Raw genomic sequence first — 24,337 nt, 5'->3', positions numbered from 1 at the left:
CTCAAGCCATTTTGAGTATGATGCTACAAGCTTGGCGCACCTATTTTTGGGCAAATTCTCCCATTCTTCTTTGCAACACATCTCAAGCTCCATCAGGTTGGATAGGGAGCGTCAGTGCACAGCCATTTTCAGATCTCTCCAGAGATGTTCAAAGCCCATAGTCACTCCTTTGCTATGTGGGCTGTGTGATTAGGGTCGTTGTCCTGTTGAAAGATAAACCTTTGCCCCAGTCTAAGGTCCAGAGCGCTCTGAAACAGGTTTTCAGCAAGGATGTCTCTGTACATTGCTGCATTTATCTTTCCTTCAATCCTGACTAGTCTCCCAGTTCCTTCCGCTGAAAAACATCCCCACAGCATGATGCTGCCACCACCATGCTTCACTGTAGGGATGGTATTGGCCAGGAGGTGAGTGGTGCCTGGTTTTCTCCAGACATGACACTTGGCATTCAGGCCAAAGAGTTCAATCTTTGTTTCATCAGACCAGAGAGTTTTGTTTCTCATGGTCTGAGAGTACCTCAGGTACCTTTTTGGCAAACTCTAGGTGGGCTGCCATTTGCCTTTTACTGAGGAGTAGCTTCCGTCTGGCCACTCTACTATACAGGCCTGATTGGTGGAGTGCTGCAGAGATGGTTGTTCTTCTGGAAGGTTCTCCTCTCGCCACAGAGAAATGCTGGAGCCAGGGGCGGACTGACCATTTAGGCACTCGGGCACTGCCCGAGGGCCCAGGGTCAGTAAGGGGCCCCATGAGATGCCCTTGGTACCTTTCATAGGCTTTTTTGGGTGTGGTTTGAGATTGAGCAAGGACACAGGGGCCCCATGATTTCCTATTGCCCAGGGGCCCCATGAGTTGTCAGTCCACCCCTGGCTGGAGTGACCATCAGGTGCTTGGTTGCCTCCCTGGCTAAGGACCTTCTCCCTCAATCGCTCATTTTGGCCAGGCGGCCCGCTCTAGGAAGATTCCTGGTGGTTCCAAACTTTATGGATGATGGAGGCCACTGTGCTCATTGGGACCTTCAATGCTGCAGAAATTGTACCCTTCCCCAGATCTGTGCCTGTGATACAATCCTACGGACAATTCCTTGGACTTCATAGCTTGGTTTGCGCTCTGACATGCACTGTTAACTGTGGGACCTTATATAGACAGGTTTATGCCTTTGCTAATCATGTCCAATCAACTGAATTTCCCACAGGTGGACTCCAATCAAGTTGTGGAAACATCTCAAGGATGATGAGTGGGAACAGGAAGCACCAGAGCTGAATTTTCAGTATCATGGCAAAAGTTGTGAATACTTATGTACATGTGTTTTTTTTTGTTTTTTATTTTTACTAAATTGCAAAGATTTCAAAACAAACTTCTTTCACGTTGTCATTATGGGGTATTGTTTGTAGAATGTTGAGGAAAAAAATTAATTTACTCCATTTTGGAATAAGGCTGTAACATAACAAAATGTGGCAAAAGTTAAGCGCTGTGAATACTTTCTGGATGCACTGTATTAATAAGATTATCTTTAAGTCCAATGGCAAGTTCCTTACTCTTAACTGATTCTTTTTAAAAAAAAGAAATGGCTTAATGTAGGTATCCATTAGCCTTGGAGTATCTTAACCTCCCTGACGGTATTCCCGAGTGTAGCTCGGGGTAACATTTCAGTACCAAAAGCGGTAACCCCGAGCTACACTCGGGCTTACCCTGCGGCACTGCTCCGGCAAGTGTTCTTCACTTACCTTACCCTGCGCTCCCACGATGTGTCCCCTGCAGCGTCCCCGGCCATCTCCTCCGGCCGATGCCGGCATCCGGCTTCTGTGTCCTGTCCCTGTGACGTCGGGACGTACGGGCGCCGCCGCCGGCGGGAAATTTAAAAATTTTAAAAAATGTCATTTTTTTTTTTTTACATTTTACACAGTAAAACATTGCTGTTTCAACCTATTTCACATACATATTGTCCCTAGTGCTTTGTCCTGCGCCCTGCCTGCATTTTGTCTGTTCTTTCTGCCTGGAAACTGAGAAATGTCCATGGCGTCCAAAAAGTGTCCCTTTAGGTCAAAAGCGGTTTAGACCAGCTAGAGAACAGCGATAGTAAATCAGAACCACTTGGAGAATTGAGTGATAATGATTCGTGGGGGAAATTCGTCATCAGAAACTGAAAACGATTTTGCGACTGAGCTCAGCGATGTGCGAACTTGGCGCTCTATTTCACATTTCAGTGTTTTTGGTTTGATTATATTATTGAATTAAATTTTTTATTATTTTTATATTATTTTTATGATTATTTATTAAATTATAATTTATGATTTTGTATTTCAAATTTTATCATACCCGGGATGTTTACTAGACTCTTGTTCGGACAGATTTCAGTGAGTTTTTCTTAAAAATTACAGCCTACAATAAAAAAAATACATATTTCCATGCAAAAAAATGGTACCGCTTTCAGCACCAAAAATCTGAAATAATCATACCGCCAGGGAGGTTAAAGAAGAACTCCAGGAATTATATTTTTTTTAAACTTACTTTGGTGTTGCTTGGCTCAATGTAAGTATCCATATCTGATATTCAGAGGGCCTCTAGAGTTGCTGAAAATCACTTTAGTAGTTTGTGCTACATATAGTGAAAGCCATGATCTTCCAGGTGTTGCTTCAGTGGCTTCCCCCTGCACACAGAATATGGAGAGCACTTACTCGGCACTGCTGCCATTTAGCCCTGGTTCACACTGATGCGGTGCGGCACATCATATGTGATTCACACAGGAATTGCATCACATTCCTGTGCAAATCACATGCAATTTCTGTGTGGTGCAGTTTGAGCCATATATTTTGTATGGCCCAATATATTTTAGTCTACTAAGATGAACTGGAGATTTTAGTTGGATAAAATACGACTAAAACAATTCAGATGATTAAAATACGACTAAAACTAATATGGCATTTCAGTTACAAGACTATGACTAAAACCAAATCAAAATTTGACGTCAAAATTAACACTGCTCACCACCTTATCCAATTAGAGAATGCTTTATATTCATTAAAAAAACAAGGTGTTCTCTGAATGGTGATGCTAAGCAAGCAACCCTCTGTATTCAGTGTGCAGAAGGGAAGCCATAGGAACAGCACCCAGATGATCAAGGCTATCACTGTTTGTAGTGTGGACTACTGTAGTGATTTTCAGCCCCACCAGATATCTGATATGTATACTTACATCAAGCCAAGCTGGACTAATGTAAGTTTACAAAAAGTATAGTTCCTGGAGCTTCACTTTAAGGTACCCCATGGTTAATGTCGACTATCTCAATGACCCTTATGTCCAGAGGTAACTCTACTATTGGAGGTGCCTGATTTGCTTCCCCTGCTATAAGTGAACTTGCACGTTGAGTGTACATCATGTTTGCAGGTCTGACTGCCAATTACCATCTATGTATAACTTCACTTTAGCTCTGCATTATCAATTGGTCATTTAGGGTTGTTGGCCTGGTACAGGATTGCTAAATTATTCTCTGTCCTGAGGGCTCCTAAGGCTCCTTTCTCAAGGGGCAGACTCTGCCTGGAGTCCGCTTGCTCAGTGGGAGATCTGTTCGCTGATCCCCGCTGAGCAAGTGGATAGCTGGTCTGTGTCTGTTCTGCTTATGCAGAGTGAATACAGACAGAGTTCATTCTCTAGACAAGAGGGGAACAGATTCCCATCTGTCTGTTGTATTTAGTGGATCAGAATGGACCATGGCAGATGTAAATGGACATATGTCCATTTACACCTGTCGCCCCATAGAGAAGAGTGGAGGAACCAATTGGGTCTGCCTAAAAAACCTGACAGGTGGACTCGATCGGTTCGCTCACCTGAAAGGGATCTTACATGGAAATGCAGTTGTTTACCTATCGCTGTCTTCACCAAAAACAATGTACTTCTGTCCAACAGGGGGAATTAATCCTGCAAGAGCTTTTGAAAATGAAGCAACGAGGTATTGCCTTGAGAGTGGCAGTCAATCTACCCAGCTCCAACAAGGCCTCTGCTGACATTGATGCTCTGAGGGAAAGTGGTAAGACCCCCATCCTTTCTACATTTAAAGCGAAGCTCCACCCAAAAGGGGAAGTTCAGCTTTAAGGCCTCGTCCCCCACTCCCCGTTAAGAATTGGCACCTTTGGGGAGCGGGTACCCGATTTTGACAGGTGCCCTCTCCCAGCTCCACTGCGATCACCTAGGCAATTGTAAGCGGATGTTGTCCTCTTCCCCCTGTATTTTTGTGGGACATATGACAGGTCCCAGAAGACTACGGGACCTTTCACAAGGCACAGAGCTACTTGCGCATGCGCATGCGCAGTGGGCACCCGGCTGTGAAGCCGCAAGCCACTTAAGATGCCGGCCCCTGGGAGAGAGGACGACTGATGAAACTGGCTGTGGTGAGGACAGAGCTGGGTCGAGGGACAAGTGAGTGTCTGTTTTTAAAAGTAAGCAGCTACAGTCTTTGAAAATACATTTAATCTACATTTTTGGAATTCATTTGGAAATATGTTAAAAAAAATCTGAAGAATATTTTTAAATATATGCCTTTAGAAAATATATTTACATTTACATTTTTTAGAATACATGTTAAAATATATTAGCATAGGCCAATATATATTAAATATATGTCACATATATAATTTTTTTTTAAATATATTGGAAATATATTTCTGCTCCATGTGGGAAGTCCCAGGTCCCATACAGTCCCAGGTGTCTGTATACTCAGAGAGAACATTTTATTTCCTTTTAGCCTATTCTCTGATTTTCTTTATTGTAACTTTTTTTTTATTCTGTTTTAGGAGCCGAGGTTAGGATTGTTGACTTGCCCCATCTGACGAACGGTGTGCTGCACACAAAATTCTGGGTGGTGGATGGCAAGCACCTGTATATTGGCAGTGCCAACATGGACTGGAGATCATTAACGCAAGTAAGATGCAATAGGATTGATTACCAAAGGTGTAGAGGCTGCTCACCTAGCAAAGTGAATGTTACATTTTTAAAGCCAATGCTCATAAATAAGGTTAAGTGGCATCACATTAAATACACAATCATATACAAGGAAAATGTAAAATGCCATTTCTTATGCCACATAATTGGCTAATCAAAGTACTTGAGTAAACCAACTTCACTGTCTTTCAATTGCACACTCAAGTGTATTCAGCTTTCTTTTGATTTAGTTAATTGCAGAGTACAAAACTTTATGAGGTTCTGTAATCCACAGTAACCAACCAGAAAATGAATTTTAAAGCTCACCAACACCTTACAATCTGGTTGTACAATCTCCTTTAGAACTACCAACAATTTTGTAGTGCAAGGCCATGCCCGATTGGATGGAGATTGATTAGTTGGTTTACGCAGGTGTTCATATTACATAGTTTTGGTAAAACTAAAGTTTTACAAAGATACGGTCAGATTGTAATGTATATAATGACCCTAACAGTTCAATGCAGACAACTAAATGATATTTGATTTTTCTTTTTTAACCTTCCATAGTTCTGAACATGTACAGTGGGGATCGAAAGTTTGGGCACCCCAGCTAAAAATTTGTATTAATGTGCATAAAGAAGCCAAGGAAAGATGGAAAAATCTCCAAAAGGCATCAAATTACAGATTAGACATTCTTATAATATGTCAACAAAAGTTAGATTTTATTTCCATCATTTACACTTTCAAAATAACAGAAAACAAAAAAATGGCGTCTGCAAATGTTTGGGCACCCTGCAGAATTTATAGCATGCACTGCCCCCTTTGCAAAGCTGAGACCTGCCAGTGTCATGGATTGTTCTCAATCATCGTCTGGGAAGACCAGGTGATGTCAATCTCAAAGGTTTTAAATGCCCAGACTCATCTGCCCTTGCCCCAACAATCAGCACCATGGGTTCTTGTAAGCAGTTGTCTAGAAAACTGAAACTAAAACCAGATTAGCCACCACCTGGGACTGTCTTATTTCTTAAAGTGACAGGCACTGGATCCCCTGCTCAGGGATCTTTCCAGGCAGCCAGATAAAGGAGTATCTGGGGTTTGGGGTGGTACTACAGGAAACGCTGGCTAGCTCTCCAAAAGGGACTGTTGCTGTAACCACTTGTCCAATGTTCAGGAAGTTGTCCTCAGTTCCCTTTGGGCATCTCGTTCACCCCTTACCCCATCCAAGTTCGAAAATCCCCTAATAAAACATCAAAACAAGCTCAAGGACTGGTTACTGACACCTGGATGCAAGTCTGTGAGAAATGCGTGTTGCCTGGCTGTGCAGGACTATAGGGGACCCAAATACTCAGCAACTCTGAAGGGGGTAGTACTACACCTGTAGGCCTGAAATGCTTGGGGTCACCCCATATCACCACCCAAACTATAGTACCACCCTTTTCCCACTTTCCTTCCCCCCTTTTTTGTTTCCCCCCCCCCCCTTTTTTTTTAGCACAGTGAGCCTCAAGAGAAGTCATTCAGGGCCTAGATTACATGATAACCTGAGAGCAGTATGTTGTTGGCTATTAGGTCTATCTCTACCATGCTTTGGCCAATGGCCCAGGTTGGCACCCACTCTTGTTATCTTGCAGACCCCCTTGTGGGTCAATGGTTATACCTGTGCTTTCTGATATGTTTCTTCTTACTGCATCATACAATACTAACCTTGTTATTCTGTACCTTCTTATTTTTTTTAATAAAGCTCTTTTGGCACCAGAAAGGAAGGGAAAAAAGGAACCCCTAAGAAATGTTAGCTCTGCGTACTGACCGTCTTCCATAAATTCTTACTGCCAGTTCCTGGCTGTACTTGAGTCACTGACCCAAACAAACATTCAGATAGTGAAGACAGAACTCCAGATTTGCATATTACTTCCAGGTCAGTGACTGGAAGTATTGATCATCTCCTCCTGCTCCTACTAGTATTTTCAGAAGAGGTTACCAAAAACAGTCTGTGTATTCTGTCAGCACAGGTCTCTTTAATCAGCTGTGATCCATAATGACCCCTATTTTATTTCCCTTTTCTGAAACCTCTATGTACCTGGCTGTCATGCCGATCCTATAGCTTCAACACTTTTCGCATCAGTGATATGAAAAAGTATGCAGACAAGAACTTAATCCAGATTTTACTTCCTGCATGCTTGTTCTGATGCTCGAGACAGTCAGATAATTAGAATTTTCACAGTTAAGCAGTAGCAGCCCATAGGTTTCCTCTAACTGTTCTCTGAAGAGCCACGAATTTGTGCAGTAGCACGTTTTAGATCCAGTTGGTAGAATGTCTAAAACCTGCTCTAGAGTATATGACGTCCCAGTGGTTGTGGGATGGATTTTGATGATATCAATTTGTTACAGGTCAAGGAATTGGGATCGGCTGTCTATAACTGCAGCTGTCTAGCCCAAGATTTGGAGAAAATTTTCGATGCCTACTGGACACTGGGTACGTCCAATGCCACCATTCCTTCTCCATGGCCGGACAAGTTTTCCACCATCTACAATAAGGACACACCTATGGAAATGATTGTGAACAATACACAGACTCTTGTCTATCTCTCTGTAAGTGATGTCGTTTTACTCTTTGCTTGAGTTTTGATCCAGTGATGTCGTTTTACTCTTTGCTTGAGTTTTGATCCATATGGTTCACATAAGGCCTTTTCCCTGCAACAAAGTGTCTGGTCTTGTAGCGTGTGTGTGATGAGTAGTATTCTCCGGTTGCAATGTTTTCTACCCACTTTTTCTAGTGACTCCTTTAGACAAAAGACTTTGTGGGTGGTAGGCATGTACTAGACCTTACTTTCTACCTCCTTGGCTGCCGCTTTGTTTTCTAACATGCCCCGTATTAGGGCCATAAAAGTACTAATTTCAGTGTAACAAAGCGGAATTATGATGATTTGATTAGTTACTGTAAATATTGGATGCAGGTATTTTCCCTTCGGTTGCATAAAATGTGCTTCTTGCGCTTTAAGGATGGAAATGATAGCAAAGCTACAGCAGCAGTAATCTTGTATGACCTCAGCCGATGTTTTTTTTTTATTTTAAATAACTTGGTCCTCACTTAGGTTTTTCTTCTTCTGGAGGTTACAGTGTGCCCACAGGCTTTCATATCCTGTAACATGGCAGGCTAACAGCCTGTGTTGTCAGTCTTTTGTTTTCCCATGTACGTTCAACCATGCTGCTCTATGTATTAGTGCGGGTCAGTAAATGAAGTTTGAGAAGTATCCGCATTAGGTCTAGGAGAGCCCTATTTCCAGATAGCACGTGGTCCTTTTGGCATTGCCTTTTGAGGGCTCCTCCCCCTTTGTCAAGGCTTATTGGCCCAACTGGTATAATGACTAATATAGAGACTGGGGATGTCAGTGAGTCCCATATAGGGTGTAGTATGTGCTACATAAATACAAAATGCCTGGTACAGAATGAAGGACACAGTTTGCCCCGTAAGGGCAGCTCTACTGCAGGTAAAAGTGGGCTGCCAGATGTCGCCATCTCCTGCTCTGTCTCTACATTGTGCATTAAAGTTTATTTATATGAGGTTAATGTGCCCTTTGTTCTTGTTTTGTGCAGTCGGTGGGAGGGGGGCATGTAAGCTCAGGCACTTGTACAGCAGAGGAGAAGGTGCACTGAGCTCCACAATAGGACCACAAATCAGGCTTCTAGCAGGGGAGGAGCTGACAGGCAGGAATGGCAGAGATAAGGAATTGATATGTACTACACAATCATTCAGCTTTTCATTTGACACGCAGAGATGAGTATTTAAACATGAATATATAGACCAGCTGAACCCCAGGTATGATCTTTATTGCATACTTACATTGATCCAGTATAGCATAATGTAAATATACATATCTCAAACCAGGGGTGGACTGACAACTTATGGGGTCCCCGGGCAATAGGGGATCATGGGGCCCCTGTGTCCTTGCCCAAACTCAAAAAAGCCTATGAAAAAGGTACCAGGGGCATCTCATGGAGCCCCCTACTGACCCCGGGCCCTCAAGCAGTGCCCGTGTTTCCAAATGGTCAGTCCGCCCCTGTCTCATACCTGAGGGGCCACTGGAGAAGCTGACAATCACTGTAGTCAGCGCTACTACAGTGAAAGCCACAATCATCCAGGTCCTCATGAGCTTCCTGTCTGCACACAAACCACAGGGGGTCACATGTTTGGCACTACTACAAGTCATAGAACACCTTGTATTATTTCTTGCATTCTGATTGAACAAGGTGGAGAGGAGGGATGGAGACATCACAATCTCCACCTCGTCCAATTAGAGAACGCTTTGTAGTTATTGAAAAAAATTCTAGGTGTTCTATGAATAGTGGCAGTGCAACAATGCCCTTTGGTCAGTGTGCAGTGGGGCAGCTCTTCACACAGGACCCAGAAGATTGCACTGATCATTGTAGTAGCACCAACTACTACAGTAATTGTCAGCTTCTGAAGCAACCCCTCGGGTGTGAGATATGCACACTTACATTGTGCCAAGCTGGACCAACATAAGTATGCAATACAGATCATATCTGGAATTCAGCTTTAAAGTTTTTATTGGACAGGAGATTTCTTCATTGACCTGGAGTAGGCATACAACATGTGAAGTCAGGGCACAGGTCTAGAGCCAGGCCCAGTGATTTCAAAAAGGAGCAATAGGAGCATCCTATTTTTCATAGGAATGCTGACATTAAAGTAGACTTTTCCTAAGTACCCTAAATAAAGGGTGAAACAGTGAGAGATGCTTACTTTTCCTATCCAGTTCCTTTAACCACCACCCTATAGAAGAAGTACTGCTACATGGCGGCACAGCTGCACAAAATCACATGTATATATACATGTGATTTGCATTTCCAGGTAGGGGGCACCACTATTAGCTGCTGGGGATGGCAATCACCGGATCACGGCTGGCGATTCCTGGTAGGGCTTGGTGATCGCAGGGCTGAACGGGGAGAGATCTGTGTGTAATCAACACAGATCTCTCTCCTGTCAGCATGGACATGCTGCTTTGTATCTCTCTGCACAGCATGTCTCCCAAGTAAAACGCACACAGCACACAGTTAACACTTTGATCGCCCCAGATGTTAACCCCTTCCTGCCCAGTGTTATTAGCACAGTGTCAGTGCTTTTTATTAGCACTGATCACTGTATTAGTGTCAATGGGGATGTCAGTGGCAGTTAGTTCCCACCCAGTGTCAGAATGCCCGCTGCAGTCCCGCTAGAAGTCGTTGATCGCCGCCCTTACTAGTATAAAAAAAATAAAAATAAAAATTTCAGTATATATACCGGCATTTGTAGATGCTATAATTTTCACATAAATAAATTAATATACACTTTTTGGGATATTTTTTTTAGCAAAGACATATAGCAGAATACATTTTGGCCTAAATTTATGACGAAATTTGATTTTTACTTTTTTTTATTGGATATGTTTTAGAGCAAAAAGTAAAAAATATTGTTTTTTTTGTTCAAAATTTTCAGTCTTTTTTTGATTCTAAAAAAAAAAAAACGCAGAGGTGATCAAATACCACCGAAAGAAAGCTCTATTTGTGAGAACAGCATTGCATGACCACACAATTGTCAGTTAAAGTAACGTGGTGCTGTATCGCAAAATATGGCCTGATCATGAAGGGGGGTAAATCCTCTGGAGGGCAAGTGTAAGGGCTGCCAGTTTAATCTAAAAGACCACACTTATCTATCTTCCTGCCAGAGCTCCCCTCCCCAACTTTCTGCGAAAGGAAGGACGGAAGACATTGATGCCATTTTGAGTGTTATAGATGATGCCAAGAGATTTGTCTACATCTCTGTTATGGATTATACCCCCACGGAGGAGTTTGCTGAACCCAAGAGGTAATATTGTCTTCATAACATTTTTTAATGCTACACAGTTTATACAACATAAAGGTACAGACCCGCCAAACCTGAACATTCAGAATACTAGAGTGCCAGCCAACCTGACTTTTCTTTACCTGATATCCTGGCAAAGACTAAGTGCCAGCCATCCTGTTGTGTAAAATCGCCTGGCCACTGGGAACACATAATCCTGAGCTTGCAATTCTGTAGGCCAGCGATTTCCACCCCCATACATTTGAATACAGTAATTGTATACACGTGCTGAGAACTCTGTGCAAATTATGCTGTACAGCCCTTCCAAAGAGAAATTATTCACATCATTGCAGGCTTCTGGAAGTATTACACAAGGTGTAGTTCTGATAGTAGGCTATTGCACAAAATGACAGAGGATGCAGTCCTGTTCAGAAACACTCTCAAAGTATTTTTATTTGGCTGTAAGGACGAATGGAAATCATATGAAACTCAGAACAAAGGTGTTGATTACATATTTTCTTAGCATGTTCACTACTAAAATATTTCAGAAGGGTGTTTCTGAAATATGAAATACACTGCTCAAAAAAATTGAGGAACACTTTGAAAACAGATCAGATCTCAATGGGGAAAAATCTCCTGCTGGATATCTATACTGATACGGACGGGTAATGTGTTAGGAACATAAGGACTCCCCATCGTTTGATGGAAATGAAAATGATCGACCTACAGAGGACTGAATTCAAAGACACCCCGAAAATCAAAGTGAAAAAATGATGCAGCAGGCTAGTCCATTTTGCTGAAATTTCATTGCAGCAACTCAAAATGGTTCTCCAGTAGTTTGTATGGCCCGTACGTGTTTGTATGCATGTCTGACAATGTCGGGGCACGCTCCTAATGAGATGATGGATGGTGTTCTGGGGTATTTCCTCCCAGGTCTGGACCAGGGCATCACTGAGCTCCTGGACAGTCTGAGGTGCAACCTGGCGGCGCTGGATAGACTGAAACATGATATCCCGGAGGTGTTCTATTGGATTTAGGTCAGGCGAGCGTGGGAGCCATCAATAGTGACAATTCAGTCATCCTCCAGGAACTGCCATTGTCTGACCCCAATTGCCAGTGCCATTGTCTATCCTCCATGGATATGCCTCCCCACACCATCACTGACCCACCACCAAAACGGTCTTGCTGAACTATGTTACAGGCAGCATAACGTTCTCCACGGCTTCTCCAGACCCTTTCATGTCTGTCACATGTACTCAGGGTGAACCTGCTCTCATCTGTGAAAAGCACATGGCGCCAGTGGTGGACCTGCCAATTCTGGTGTTCAATGACAAATGCCAATTGAGCTCTATGGTGCCAGGCAGTAAACACAGGGCCCACTAGAGGATGTTGGGCCCTCAGGCCACCCTCAAGAAGTCTGTTTCTGATTGTTTTGTCAGAGACATTCACACTAGTGGCCTGCTGGAGGTAATTTTTTAGAGCTCTGGAAGTGTTCCTCCTTGTTCCTCCTTGCACAAGGAGCAGATACCGTTCCTGCTGATGGGTTAAGGACCTTCTACGGCTCTGTCCAGCTCTCCTAGAGTAACTGCCTGTCTCCTGGAATCTTCTCCATGCTCTTGAGACTGTGCTGGGAGATACAGCAAAACGTCTGGCAATGGCATCCTGGAGGAGTTGGACTGCCTGTAGGGTCCAATCTTTCATTTTCCCTGGGGGCTTTATGCCACAATGTACTAGTATTTACTGCATGTTAGCACATTATGGCATACTTACCTGTCAAATAATGCCCTCCAGCACTGGGGTGTTGGCTTTCTGCTGTCACAGGCACTTTCATCTAGTGGTGCAACAAAATGAAAATTCTGGACCAAATCTGAAAATTCAAAATGCACTTGGCTGAAATAGACAGTTTTTAAATATATATATTTATATATAATATTGTAGTCAATTCAGCTGTTTAATTAATATCATGAATTTAAATTAATATTAAATTTAAAAAATACAATTCCGTAACATAAAATAACTTTTATTGAAAGTTACACAAGAAAATTGGACAGAAAATAAAATGAAATATGTATATAATGAAAAAAACTAAAAAAACTAGAGGCTTTTTTTGACATTGAAGTTAAAGGGACGTGATTTAAATCTTAAATCAATGGGACTCAATTTTGATTTGAAGTAAATGGGACACAATTTTTCATTAAAGTCATTTAGGGGCTGTTTTGCATTGAAGTCAGTGGGACGTGATTTTGCATTGAAGTCAATGGGACATGATTTTGCATTGAAGTTGGGCAGCACAGTGGCTAAATGGTTAGCACTTCCGCCTGGCAGTACTAGGGTCGTTGGTTCGAATCCCAGCCATGGCACCACCTGCCTGGAGTTTGCATGTTCTCCCTGAGCCTGTGTGGGTTTCCTCCGGGTACTCCGGTTTCCTCCCACACTCCAAAGACATGCTGGTAGGTTTATTGGATCTTGTCTAAATTGGCCCTAATATGTGTATGAATGTGAGTTAGGGACTTTAGATTGTACACCCCTTGAGGGTTAGGGACTGATGTGAATGTACAATAAAAAAGTAAAGCGCTGCGTAAATTGACGGCGCTATATAAGTACCTATAATAAATAAGTCAGTGTGACACAATTTTGCATTGAAGTCAAAGGGATGTGATTTTGCATTGCAGTCAGTAGGAAGCGATTTTGCATTGATCTCAATGGGACACGATTTTGCATTGACGTCAATGGGCCGTGATTTTGTATTGACGTCGATGGGACATTATTATACATTGAAGTTAATTATTGTTATTGGCAACTTTTTTTTTTTGCTATTGACAAAACGCGGATAACCCTATTTTAAGCAGCCAAAATATAGATGCATCACTACTTTTATCTTCTCCCAGTCTTCCTTTCTTCTTTGGTCTGTTCATGTCCATGATGACATCACTCCCGCGCATGCTTGTGGGAGTCACATTATCATGGCACAGAGGGGTTGCCGTAAGTGTATGCTCATCTTTGCATGCAAGGCTCAGGGTACGCTACAGCTGACAGGCAGGGAGAAACATTACCAACAGGGTTTCTTCTGTTATAGGAACCCTACCTTTCTGAGTTTATTTTTTAATTTCAATTGATCAAAATGAATGTTCTTTTGCTAAGGTAACCTGAAGAGTCTTTATTGGCAGTGGGTTTTTTTGGATGGCTCCAGCAGTTCACAGAGTGATTTTACTAGTAGGAACCAGGGGCGGACTGACCATTTGGAAACTCGGGCACTGCCCGAGGGCCCGGGGTCAGTAGGGGGCCCCAAAGGATGCCCCTGGTACCTTTTTCATAGGCTTTTTTGAGTTTGGGCAAGGACACAGGGGCCCCATGATCCCCTATTGCCCGGAGGCCCCATGAGTTGTCAGTCCGCCCCTGGGTGGAACTATTGTGTCTTGCAAAGGGGAAGTTTGGGGCTCTCTGAGTCACAGGAGCATGTTCTGGTCTTCGTACTCTCTGTTAAGTAATGACTTACATTTGAAGTTTGTACATTTTGCCTCTATTTCCTTACATTGATGCACAATTTTTTGATTTCAGGTACTGGCCAGAAATCGATACTCATCTAAGGAAAGCAGTTTATGAAAGACATGTATCTGTCCGACTGTTGATAAGCTGCTGGGAAAATTCGAAACCACCTATGTTCCCCTTCTTGAGCTCACTGGCTGCTCTGAATAGTAGCAAGCCCCATTACAATGTAGAAGTGGTATGTCAATCCAGGAAGGGAGGGGTGTTGTAATGTGACAGCAAGGAGTGATGCTGATAAGGCAGCAACTGCCTTTGTTGTTTGTGTGATGTGGTTTTAAGCTGATACATGATCAACCACTTCAGCTCTCATGCTTGTACACACTCTATGGACCAGTGTAGTTTTTATACAGGCGTACCTCGGTTTACGAACGCCTCGGTTAACATAATTTTCAGTTTACAAATGAAAATCCATTGAAAATAATGCCTTGGTTTACAAATTTTTTTTGCAATACGAACGGATTAATTGGTTTAAAATGCATTTACAATTTTTTTTTTAATCATATCCCTGTACAGTACTATGCCTTTAAAGTGCACTTTATAAAGAGTTATGAACAGATAAGACTTTTTTTGACTTTTTTTTGACCTCCGGAATGGATTAATTGGTTTTCAATGCATTTACAAATTTATTTTTATTCATGTCCATGTACAGTATTTATGCCTTTAAAGTGCACTTTATAAAGAGTTTTGAACAGATAAGACTTTTTTTTTACTTTTTTCTGACCTCCAGAACGGATTAATTGGTTTTAAATGCATTCCTATGGGAAACTGCCATACAAAAAGTCACGCAGAACGCATTAAATTCGTAAACCGAGGTATGCCTGTATTTCTGCTATGGGTCGTTTTTTTCGGCAAGGTTAGACAAATTTTTGTCTGTTTAATGTGCATTGCACTTCCTTGTGCACCTTACTAAAAAGGCTAGTTCTAAATTGGGGCAGTTGCCATCTTTTTGCATAGCATGTTCACTGGATTTGGCATTTGGGACACAGTGGATGCCTTCAGCTGCCATTGTGCTCTTGCTGGGCTTTTGTGTTCCTGTGTCTTTTGAGGAGTGGGCTTTCTCCAGGCCAACCTGCCTTTCTTTTTTTCACTGCTATAAATGTTCCAACTTGGAGACTCAAAAATATAGAGATAGGACCGCAGTATACAGAGGAGCCTTAGTGTAGGCACTGCGGCTTCCACATATATTTGCAAATGTGAGCAACTAAACCCTCTTGTTTTGTTGTGAATTGTTAGACAGGATTAATTTGGGGTTTTTTTGCAGGCTAGCTGGTAAGTGTGCTGGGAAATGTCTGCTTGTGATGTGCATTGCCCTTCCATGTGCACCTTACTGCAAAGGCTAGGTATAAATTGGGGTGGTTGCCATCTTTTTGTATTATGCCCCCTGTGAACCAGAGCAATTTTTTTCTGCAATGGTCCGGTTTATTCAGCAATTGTCATTAATTAAATCTGAGGTCCCGATTTGGATTCTATTGCATAGTTATATAGTTCCAGCTTGTGTGCATATTCCATACCAGTGGGACTGCTGTGGAAGTAGAGAATCACTGTAGTAGGCGCCCCTGCTATAGTGACCGCTATCCTATGGGTCCTGTGTCAAGAAGCTGCCCTGCTGCATAGTAACCACAGGGGAATGCTCACTCTGCACATACAATGCAAGTGTACAATCCAAACGCACACGTTCCTGCGTTAAAAATGGCTGTGTGTATAAATGGGTGCTGCAGCGACCGTTGGCTGGAACCGAACAAAATCAGCAAGGAAAAATGTCACCAGCACACCAAGGATCACCAATATGGGTCCAAAAGTTTTAATGAACGATCACATAGTTACAGCAAGGCAACGTTTCGGAGTCTCGCAGGACCCCTTCATCAGGCATGTGACCCACCCCTAGGGTTAGGGTTAGCTGGCCTGATGAAGGGGTCCTGCGAGACTCTGAAATGTTGCCTTGCTGTTACTATGTGATCGTTTATTAAAACCTTTGGACCCATATTGGTGATCCTCGTTGTGCTGGTGACATTTTTCCTTGCTCACTCTGCACAGACGCCTATAACAGAACGCCTTGCGTTTTTCTCAGGGAATGCAACGCATATTCTGGATGAGGATGTGATCATGACATAACCAACCTTTGATATATTGTAAACTGTCCGTGACTTTATTTTTTTTGTACCATGGTTTGAAATTAGTTTTTGTTTTCCAGAACATTTTTGTGGTTCCTGTATCCCCAGAACAGAAACCCATCCCCTATTCAAGAGTTAATCACAACAAGTATATGGTGACTGACAGAGTGGCCTATATAGGTATGTATGCCTAGCAAAATTTATCACTGCCAGGGTAAATATGTTCATCAATGAAGGCACAAATTTAGGTTGAATACTGTATGTGTTTGTTGATTTAGAAATACAGTACAGTAGTGTAGATGATTAAAGCACACATTTAAAGGCTTCTTTTAATAGTGGTAAAGGGGTCAGTCTACTCTGAATTGATACTTCTTATATTGGTGAAACTTATTTTATCTAGTGTCCTACTACTGTATATCAAATTCCAGTAGCTAGCGCTCTTTGTCATTTTTTTTCCTTCACTCTTCCACTTTGTACACTCCGCCCTTTATTATTCTGGTCCAGTACAAAATAAATACAAATTCTAAAACAGAGTGGAACTTATACTCATAAACATTGATGTAGCGCAACCATAAATCATTTATCCAGAAAAGTCCCAAATATTGAAAAGTCCATTCAGAAGTGAGTGTCCAACCACCAAATGCCATGATATCACCACACTCCTAAATGCATATAGTCATAAAACGTACAATAGCACAACCATATATAATCATTAATCCAATGTGCTGAGATAAATTCACATATCTTCCTATACATCAAATGCCACTTCATGTCTCCACCTTGTGTAGATAGTGAATGCTCAGCTTATAATATTGACCTCAATCATAAAACAAGGTCAAAATGCGCTTTTGCCCCTTCCTGGCCTATAATATTCACAGCTCCCCAGACTTCTTCCTTCCTATAAAAAAGTACACTCAGTGCTATGATACAGGCATGGATATATCAAATGGAACCATCTCCTCCTCACCACTCATACTCTCCTGACCCACAGATGGCCGCAATAAAACATTAACCGGAGTGGCTCATACGCATTATGATTGTGTTCTGGGTTTTCGCAGAAGGAATGGATCCCACCGGCCACACTCATTTCTATATCTTTTAAAACAGGAATTGTTGTCATCAGAGGCGCCATCAGATAGAGTGGACAGCATCGGCTAGAGCAGCAATGGGCAAGCTACGGCCCGCGGGCCGTATACGGCCCGGCGGACCTTTTAATCCGGCCCGCGGAGCGTGATCCAAAAAAAAAACAGCCAGGGCAGGCAAACATTGGCTGTCAGGATGTGTGTAGGGGGGGCAGCGTGACGAACGTGAGGGGAGCTAGGCTATTCTCACAGTCCGCCCTGAAGACCGGAACGGCGCGGGAACACGGCGAGAGGAACGTGCGGAGCAAAGGTAAGTAAATTGACACAGGGGGGACTTGGCTTACTACTTGGGGGGGAATAGTACTATGGGGGATGAAATACTATATGAGGGATGAATTAATATGGGGAATGAATTACTATAGGGGGGATGAATTACTATAGGGGGGATGAATTACTATATGGGGGATGAATTACTAAAGCTGCCAATTTTTTTATGCTTTATTTTATTATGATGATGATTGTTATTAATATTATAGAGTGACATTAAGATCAGTTAGTACGTGTACAAAATGGTAATCTTATTTGAATAGGTTGTTAAAGCCCAACTCTAGGCAAAATTTATCCCCCCAACCCCCATCTGATCCACTTACTAGACACCTTTTGAAGCTTTTTGTAGTCTTCTAAATTCACCATTCGGGTCCCTCCATGGTATCATTTCCAGATGCCAGAGACTGGGTAATCCAGCACTGCAGATGTACTCATGCCAGCCAGTCCCCTTATGCTGATGCCCTCAACTGCAGACTCTCTTCTGCATTTTGAGAGCACCCTGGCACTGGACAGCCAATAGGAATCTCCGCATCACATAGGCCATGATGTGAACACCCGAAGAAGGACCCGCCTCCTGTAAATAGAAGAAAATAGACTGTGGACTGAAGCATCACACTACGTATGTAGACAATTAGCAGTTATTAGAAGGTGGAGGGTTGGTTGTGGAGGGAGAGCCTGGAGTTTAGCTTGAAAATATGATTAAAGGAAAAACAGATTTTTTTAGCTGTAGAGAGGGATTACATTATTTGTCCTGTTTACTGTTATCGCTAAAAGTAAATCCCAAATTTTGGTTTATCACCGGGATAGATATAGAGGGGAAATCTTTAAATGGGGACAGTAGTGACCTTAGAGACAACCAGGGATTTCCTCTTAGTTGCTGTGTTGGCTATGGGACAGGAAGTGAAGGGAATTCTTTCCAATGGGATACAGAGGGAAAAAAAAACTGAAAGGTGTTATAACTTTCCCTTAATTATTATTCTACAGGATTTATATAGCACCAACAGTTTGCTGGGCACTTTACAATATAAAGGGAGACAATACAGCAACAATACAGTTCAATACAAGAGGGTAAGAGGGCCCTGATCCTTGGAGCTTACAATCCGAGAGGGAGGGGCTGGTGGTACAAAAGGTAATAACTGTGGGGGATGAACTGATAGGAGGAATAGAAGATTCTGTTATTAGCTGAGGGCAGGATAGGCTTCCCTGAAGAGATAGGTTTTCAGAGATCACCTAAAAGTGGGCAGAGTAGGCAATAGTCTGATAGACTGGGGTAGAGAGTTCCAGAGGATGGGGGAGGCTCTGGAGAAGTCCTGGAGACGAGCATGGGAGGAGGAGAGCAGGAGGTTGAGCGAGGAGCGGAAGGGATGGTGTGGGTGATATTTGGAGACCAGATTGATGATGTAATTTGGGGCAGAGTTATAAATGGTTTTACATGTTATTGTTAATGTTTTGAATTTTATTCATTGGGCAATGGGAAGCCAGTGGAGGGATTGGCAGAGAGGGATGGCAGATATGGAACAGTTAGTAAGGTGGATGAGTCTGACAGCAGCATTCATGATAGACTGAAGAGGGGATAGCCTGCGATTAGGTAGGCCAATGAGGAGGGAGTTACAATAGTCAAGGCGAGATATAACCAGGGAGTGAATAAGTTGCTTAGTGGTTTCCAAGGTTAGGAACGGGCGTATCTTGGAGATGTTGCGGAGATGAAGGCTACATGATTTGGATAGCGATTGGATTTGGGGCTGAAAGGACAGATGAGAGTTTAGGATTACACCTAGTACCCTGACATGAGGGGAGGGACTGATGATTGTATTATTGATCTTGATGGAGAAGTCAAGGGAGGGGGCATGGGCTGGAGGGAATAGTATGAGCTTGGTTTTAGAAAGATTGAGTTATCTATCCAAAATGGGGAAAACGGTTTTGCCTTTTATCCTACTTTAAGCAAGACTACCTCTTCTATCCCACAAGTTTCCTATTCCTTTAATCTAATGGGAAGCCTCATTACCCAAAAAAGGAGTTTGGGACCCAGGAGGGATGCGTTCAAGTGGGACAGGAAAAGCTCAGATTAGCACATAACTGCCTGAGCTGTTGAATGTCTGACATCTGAAAGTAACCTCTACTTATGTATCTTTCTTTTACGAAGTGTTAATGAAATTTTTCAAAGATGTAAAATTGCAGACATCAAATGATAATGGTATCAAAAGTAATAAGCGCCAGGGAGACAATAACAGGAGAAGAAAAAAAGCAAATGGGCCAAAATGCTTACAATTACAAAAGCAGTACAAAGGCAAACAGGCAGTGTTACTTTTGCGTCTTTCATCACAAGCTCAGTCTACAAGGGTGGTGTTGATAGTAGGGGACCCTCCATATTTTCATGACAAAGGGGTGACATAAAAGGAATTTTCATGTTCTTGAAAATACAGTGAAATATGGCCATGTATGATTTTAATATTGTTATTGGTTGTCTGGCACTTGTGTTTTTTTTCTCTTCCATTAATGATACTAAGGTTGAATCTATGACTTCTTCTTAGGAACCTCCAATTGGTCTAGAGACTATTTCTTCCACACAGCAGGATCGGCACTGGTGGTGAATCAGACCTGCGCCACCAACACCACAAACACAATGCAGAAACAGCTTCAAGATGTGTTCATGAGAGACTGGACTTCCAACTACAGCCACCCCATTAATACAATGATTGGATTCAAGGGAGAGTGCCTCTTCATGTGAGCTTTTTGGAGGTGATCAAGGCAACACCTAGGAACTCTGGCATACCTCCTTAGAGCAGTGACAACTAGAGATGAGCACACTGATCTGTTGAGTTTGGGATCCAACACATAGTGGACATTTGTCCGCTGCCACTGACTCCAATGGGAATTTTAATTTAAAGTCGAACTTTATTTTTTAATACTGTTTTAGTGGTGTGGAAATGTGAAGGATTATATATAGTTTATCGATCTCTAGGTATTGGACTCCTTGCCTGTAAATGAAAGTTGAATCAAAAATGAAAGAAAACTATTTCCAGCTTTTTTAGAACAAAACTATTGTGAAAAAAAAAAAACATTCTCTCTCTTTTCCATTTGATGGATGTGTTTAAAAAAAAAAGCTATTGAAGGGAATCTTGGCCTTTTCTGTCCTCCGCTGGGTCTTTTTCTAAGACTGGAGGTTCCAGCTGAATGAGTATATTTTAAAGTGTATGAAAATCCTTAGGGCTGCCATACACAGGACAGATTTCAAAATGCAATCTGTGGGTGACCCTGTTAGCACCACCTAGATCAACAAAGGTTGATTAAACAACTTTTGTTGAAGAAGCATGGGTGGAAAATTATTGGATGAGCAGTGCCCACATTCAATCAGATGCAGCCTTTGTTTGGGTATTCTGACAGCTGCTGGTGCCAGATGTCAGTATACAATAGCTGGCAGGGGTTCTTGTTGTGTACCATGGGAAGAGGAATCTGTTAAATTTCTTTCTTTCAGTCCACAGGCTGTACAAAAAAAAGTATGGCCAGTTTAAAGTGGAAGTAAAGGCAAAACGTAAATACAGGCATACCTCAGTTTACGAACTCCTCAGTTAATGTAATTTTCAGTTCACGAATGAAAATCCATTGAAAATAATGCTTCAGTTTATGATTTTTTTTGCAATACGAACGGATTAATTGGTTTTCAAGGCATTTACAAATTTTTTTTAATCATGTCCCTGTACAGTACTATGCCTTTAAAGTGCACTTTATAAAGAGTTTTGAAAAGATAAGACTTTTTTTTACTGTTTTCTGACCTCCGGAACAGATTAGATGGTTTTCAATGCATTTACGAATGCATTTTTAATTATGTCCCTGTACAGTATTTATGCCTTAAAAGTGCACTTTATAAAGAGTTTTGAACAGATAAAAGACTTTTTTTAAACTTTTTTCTGAAATCCGGAACGGATTAATTAGTTTTCAATGCATTCCTATGGGAAACCGCGTTTCTGAATTTTTCGCAATACGAAAAATCCAGCAAAATGCATTGAATTCGTAAACTGAGGTACACCTGTAACTATAAACCTACTCCCGCCCACATTTTAATGGATCTAACCCTGTAAAAAAAAAAAGATTACTATACGTACCTATTCTGCAGCCACTCCATTCTCAGGCTGAGCTGTCAGTGGCAGCTTCATTTTGTGGGAGAGGCGGTCCACAACGGAAGCCCCATAGTAAGTCTTTGGGTGACATCACTTCCCAGCCATTGTCAGCTGTCTCCTGCACACAGAGGGTGCCACTGAAGACTGGACCAGAGCGGCTGCAGAACAGATACATATAGCGATCTTTTCTTTACAGGGCTAGATAGATTATTTATTTCAGGTATTTATATAGCGCCATCAATTTATGCAGCACTTTACACATATATATTGTACATTCACATCAGTCCATAACCCTCAAGGGGTGTACAATCTATGGTCCCTAACTTACATTCATATTAGGGACAATTTAGACAGGATCCAATTCACCTACCAGCATGTCTTTGGAGTGTGGGAGGAAACCAGAGTACCCGGAGGAAACCCATGCAGGTACAGGGAGAACATGCAAACTCCAGGCAAAGGGTGCCGTGGCTGGGATTTGAACCAACAACCCTAGTACTGCCAGGCAGAAGTGCTAACCATTTAGCCGCTGTGCTGCTTTTAGTATTAGAATGTGGCTGAGACTAGGTTTAGAGTTAGTTAGGATTTGCCTTTACTTCCACTTTAATCTATTTTTCAGTTTAATTGGCATCATGCCTGATTTGTATACACTTTTATTAAGCCAGTTCTTGTTTGGGGATCTGTTTAAAAATGTCTTACCTTTAGATCCCGCCAGTAACCACTCTTCTGTTAAAGGCTGACAACGCTTAGCTACTACCCTGCTGTTAGCAGCATCGTTGTCAGGTTCCATGTGCTCCCTGAATTTGTCATTGGGCTGTCTGTCTAATCAGCACATGCCTCCTGCAAACTAGAGGGGTTGCGGAACACCCAAATGACACATGGGCAGGTTATCAACACTGCGTCGTCTACCTGAAATAGGAAGTGCTGTTACTTGCAGGATCTCAGGTTTCGACATGACAAATGGCACAAATGACTTGCTTATTAAAACTGAGTACAGTGAGGCATGATGCCAATAGGCCCCTTTCACACAGGCAGAGCATTTGGGTCCATCTGTGCGTTTTTCAGACAGACCCGATCAGACCATCCATTGCCCTCTATGGAGCAGCGGATGCAAACGGACATGTGTCCGTTTACACCTGCCTGCATCTGATCCGCCAAAAACTGACAATGGGGGATCCATTTCGCATCCGTCTAGCAGATCTGATTGGATGACAGGTGGATGTAAACGGATAGGTGGCCCGTTTACATCTGATCGCCCATGGGCTGTGTCTGCATAAGCAGAGCGGACATGAACCTGTCATCCACCTGCTCAGCAGGGATCAGTGGACAGATCCCCCGCTGATCAGGTAGATCCACTGGTGGCCTTACAAAATTGGTTTTGGAATTACATACACTTTGATAGTGAAGCCTTGTACTAAATTAGGAACAACAGTTTTTATTCATTATTATTTTGTAATCCTTTTCAAGGCTGTTACATTAGGTGCTATCTTAGTATTGTACAGTTCCCTTCCTTGTATTTTAGGGCTCATGTACACTGCAGCTGATAAACTGACGTTCAGGAGCTTTTCTGCTTTCTTTTCAGCAGCCCCTGAACCCTCCCTAATGTTTTCCTATGTGTCCATGTACACATCGTCATTTACAGTCTTTTACAGGCAGTTGAGTTTACTGTCGTTTTTTTGAACGCACCAAACTTGCGTTCAGGAGTAGATTTTATCAGCGTTTCAAACGCCAAATGCTTGTAAACGCGGCTAACCGTGTTTATAAGCGTTTGTGTTTAGAAGCATTTTTTAACTGTTCCATATCCAGACGCTGTCTAGAGCCTTTTTTCATCATCAGAAATGCATACAAAGCGTTTTCCATGTATTCAAATGAACCCGGTACACTAGCGCAGTCAGTTCCAGGTTCCGCATGAAGGAAAGAATGGTAGAACATTGCTCATGATGAGATCCATAGTGAATACAACCAGAAAAGACAGGTCATCTCCACACATACTGCTCTCTCTGCTTCTGCTCTATTTCTCTCAAAATGTCTGAAATAGTTAATTTTTTACTGTTTTTCAGTGCATTCAGGGCATTATGGAAGGTCTCCTGAGGTTATCTTAAAAAAACTCTTCTAAACGTAAAAGCTCATAAATGTGCATAAACGCGGTATGCAAACGTGGCTAAACAGACGTTTTTTTAACCTACGTTTTCCAGCAATCAGTTTCCATCATTCAAAAGAGTTTTCCAAATGTCCCGTGTACATGTATAGAACAAACCTGCTTGTAGTGTCATGGGTGAACATTGTACAAAACAAGCAGTTCCTTATTAAAGTCACGGGTCATGCAGGTCCAATGTAAAAAAATAAAATTTACTCTCGTAATTTTGACAGAGCTGGTCTCCGTAAATAAAGTTTTACAGTTTGATTAAAGAA

At 42.2% G+C, this 24,337-nt stretch overlaps 1 protein-coding gene across 1 annotated transcript in view; it reads left to right on the top strand.

Moving 5' to 3' along the window:
* The window catches only part of PLD3 (phospholipase D family member 3), a 36,047-nt gene extending 11,710 nt beyond the window's left edge, over positions 1 to 24,337 (top strand). Inside the window, exons 6-12 of the mRNA XM_089659118.1 lie at positions 3,901 to 4,021; positions 4,785 to 4,912; positions 7,297 to 7,497; positions 10,629 to 10,768; positions 14,303 to 14,468; positions 16,482 to 16,581; positions 20,342 to 24,337. Coding sequence (XP_089515244.1) covers positions 3,901 to 4,021; positions 4,785 to 4,912; positions 7,297 to 7,497; positions 10,629 to 10,768; positions 14,303 to 14,468; positions 16,482 to 16,581; positions 20,342 to 20,538 — 1,053 coding nt within the window. The 3' untranslated portion in view covers positions 20,539 to 24,337. The remainder of the gene's footprint in view (positions 1 to 3,900; positions 4,022 to 4,784; positions 4,913 to 7,296; positions 7,498 to 10,628; positions 10,769 to 14,302; positions 14,469 to 16,481; positions 16,582 to 20,341) is intronic.

This window comes from Staurois parvus, unplaced genomic scaffold (genome assembly GCF_062004578.1).
Source record: "Staurois parvus isolate SC_StPar_1 unplaced genomic scaffold, SC_StPar_1.0 ptg001133l, whole genome shotgun sequence".
Lineage (NCBI taxonomy): Eukaryota > Metazoa > Chordata > Amphibia > Anura > Ranidae > Staurois > Staurois parvus.
Note: the sequence above shows the minus strand (reverse complement) of the source record. Positions and strands in the feature narration are given on the sequence as shown.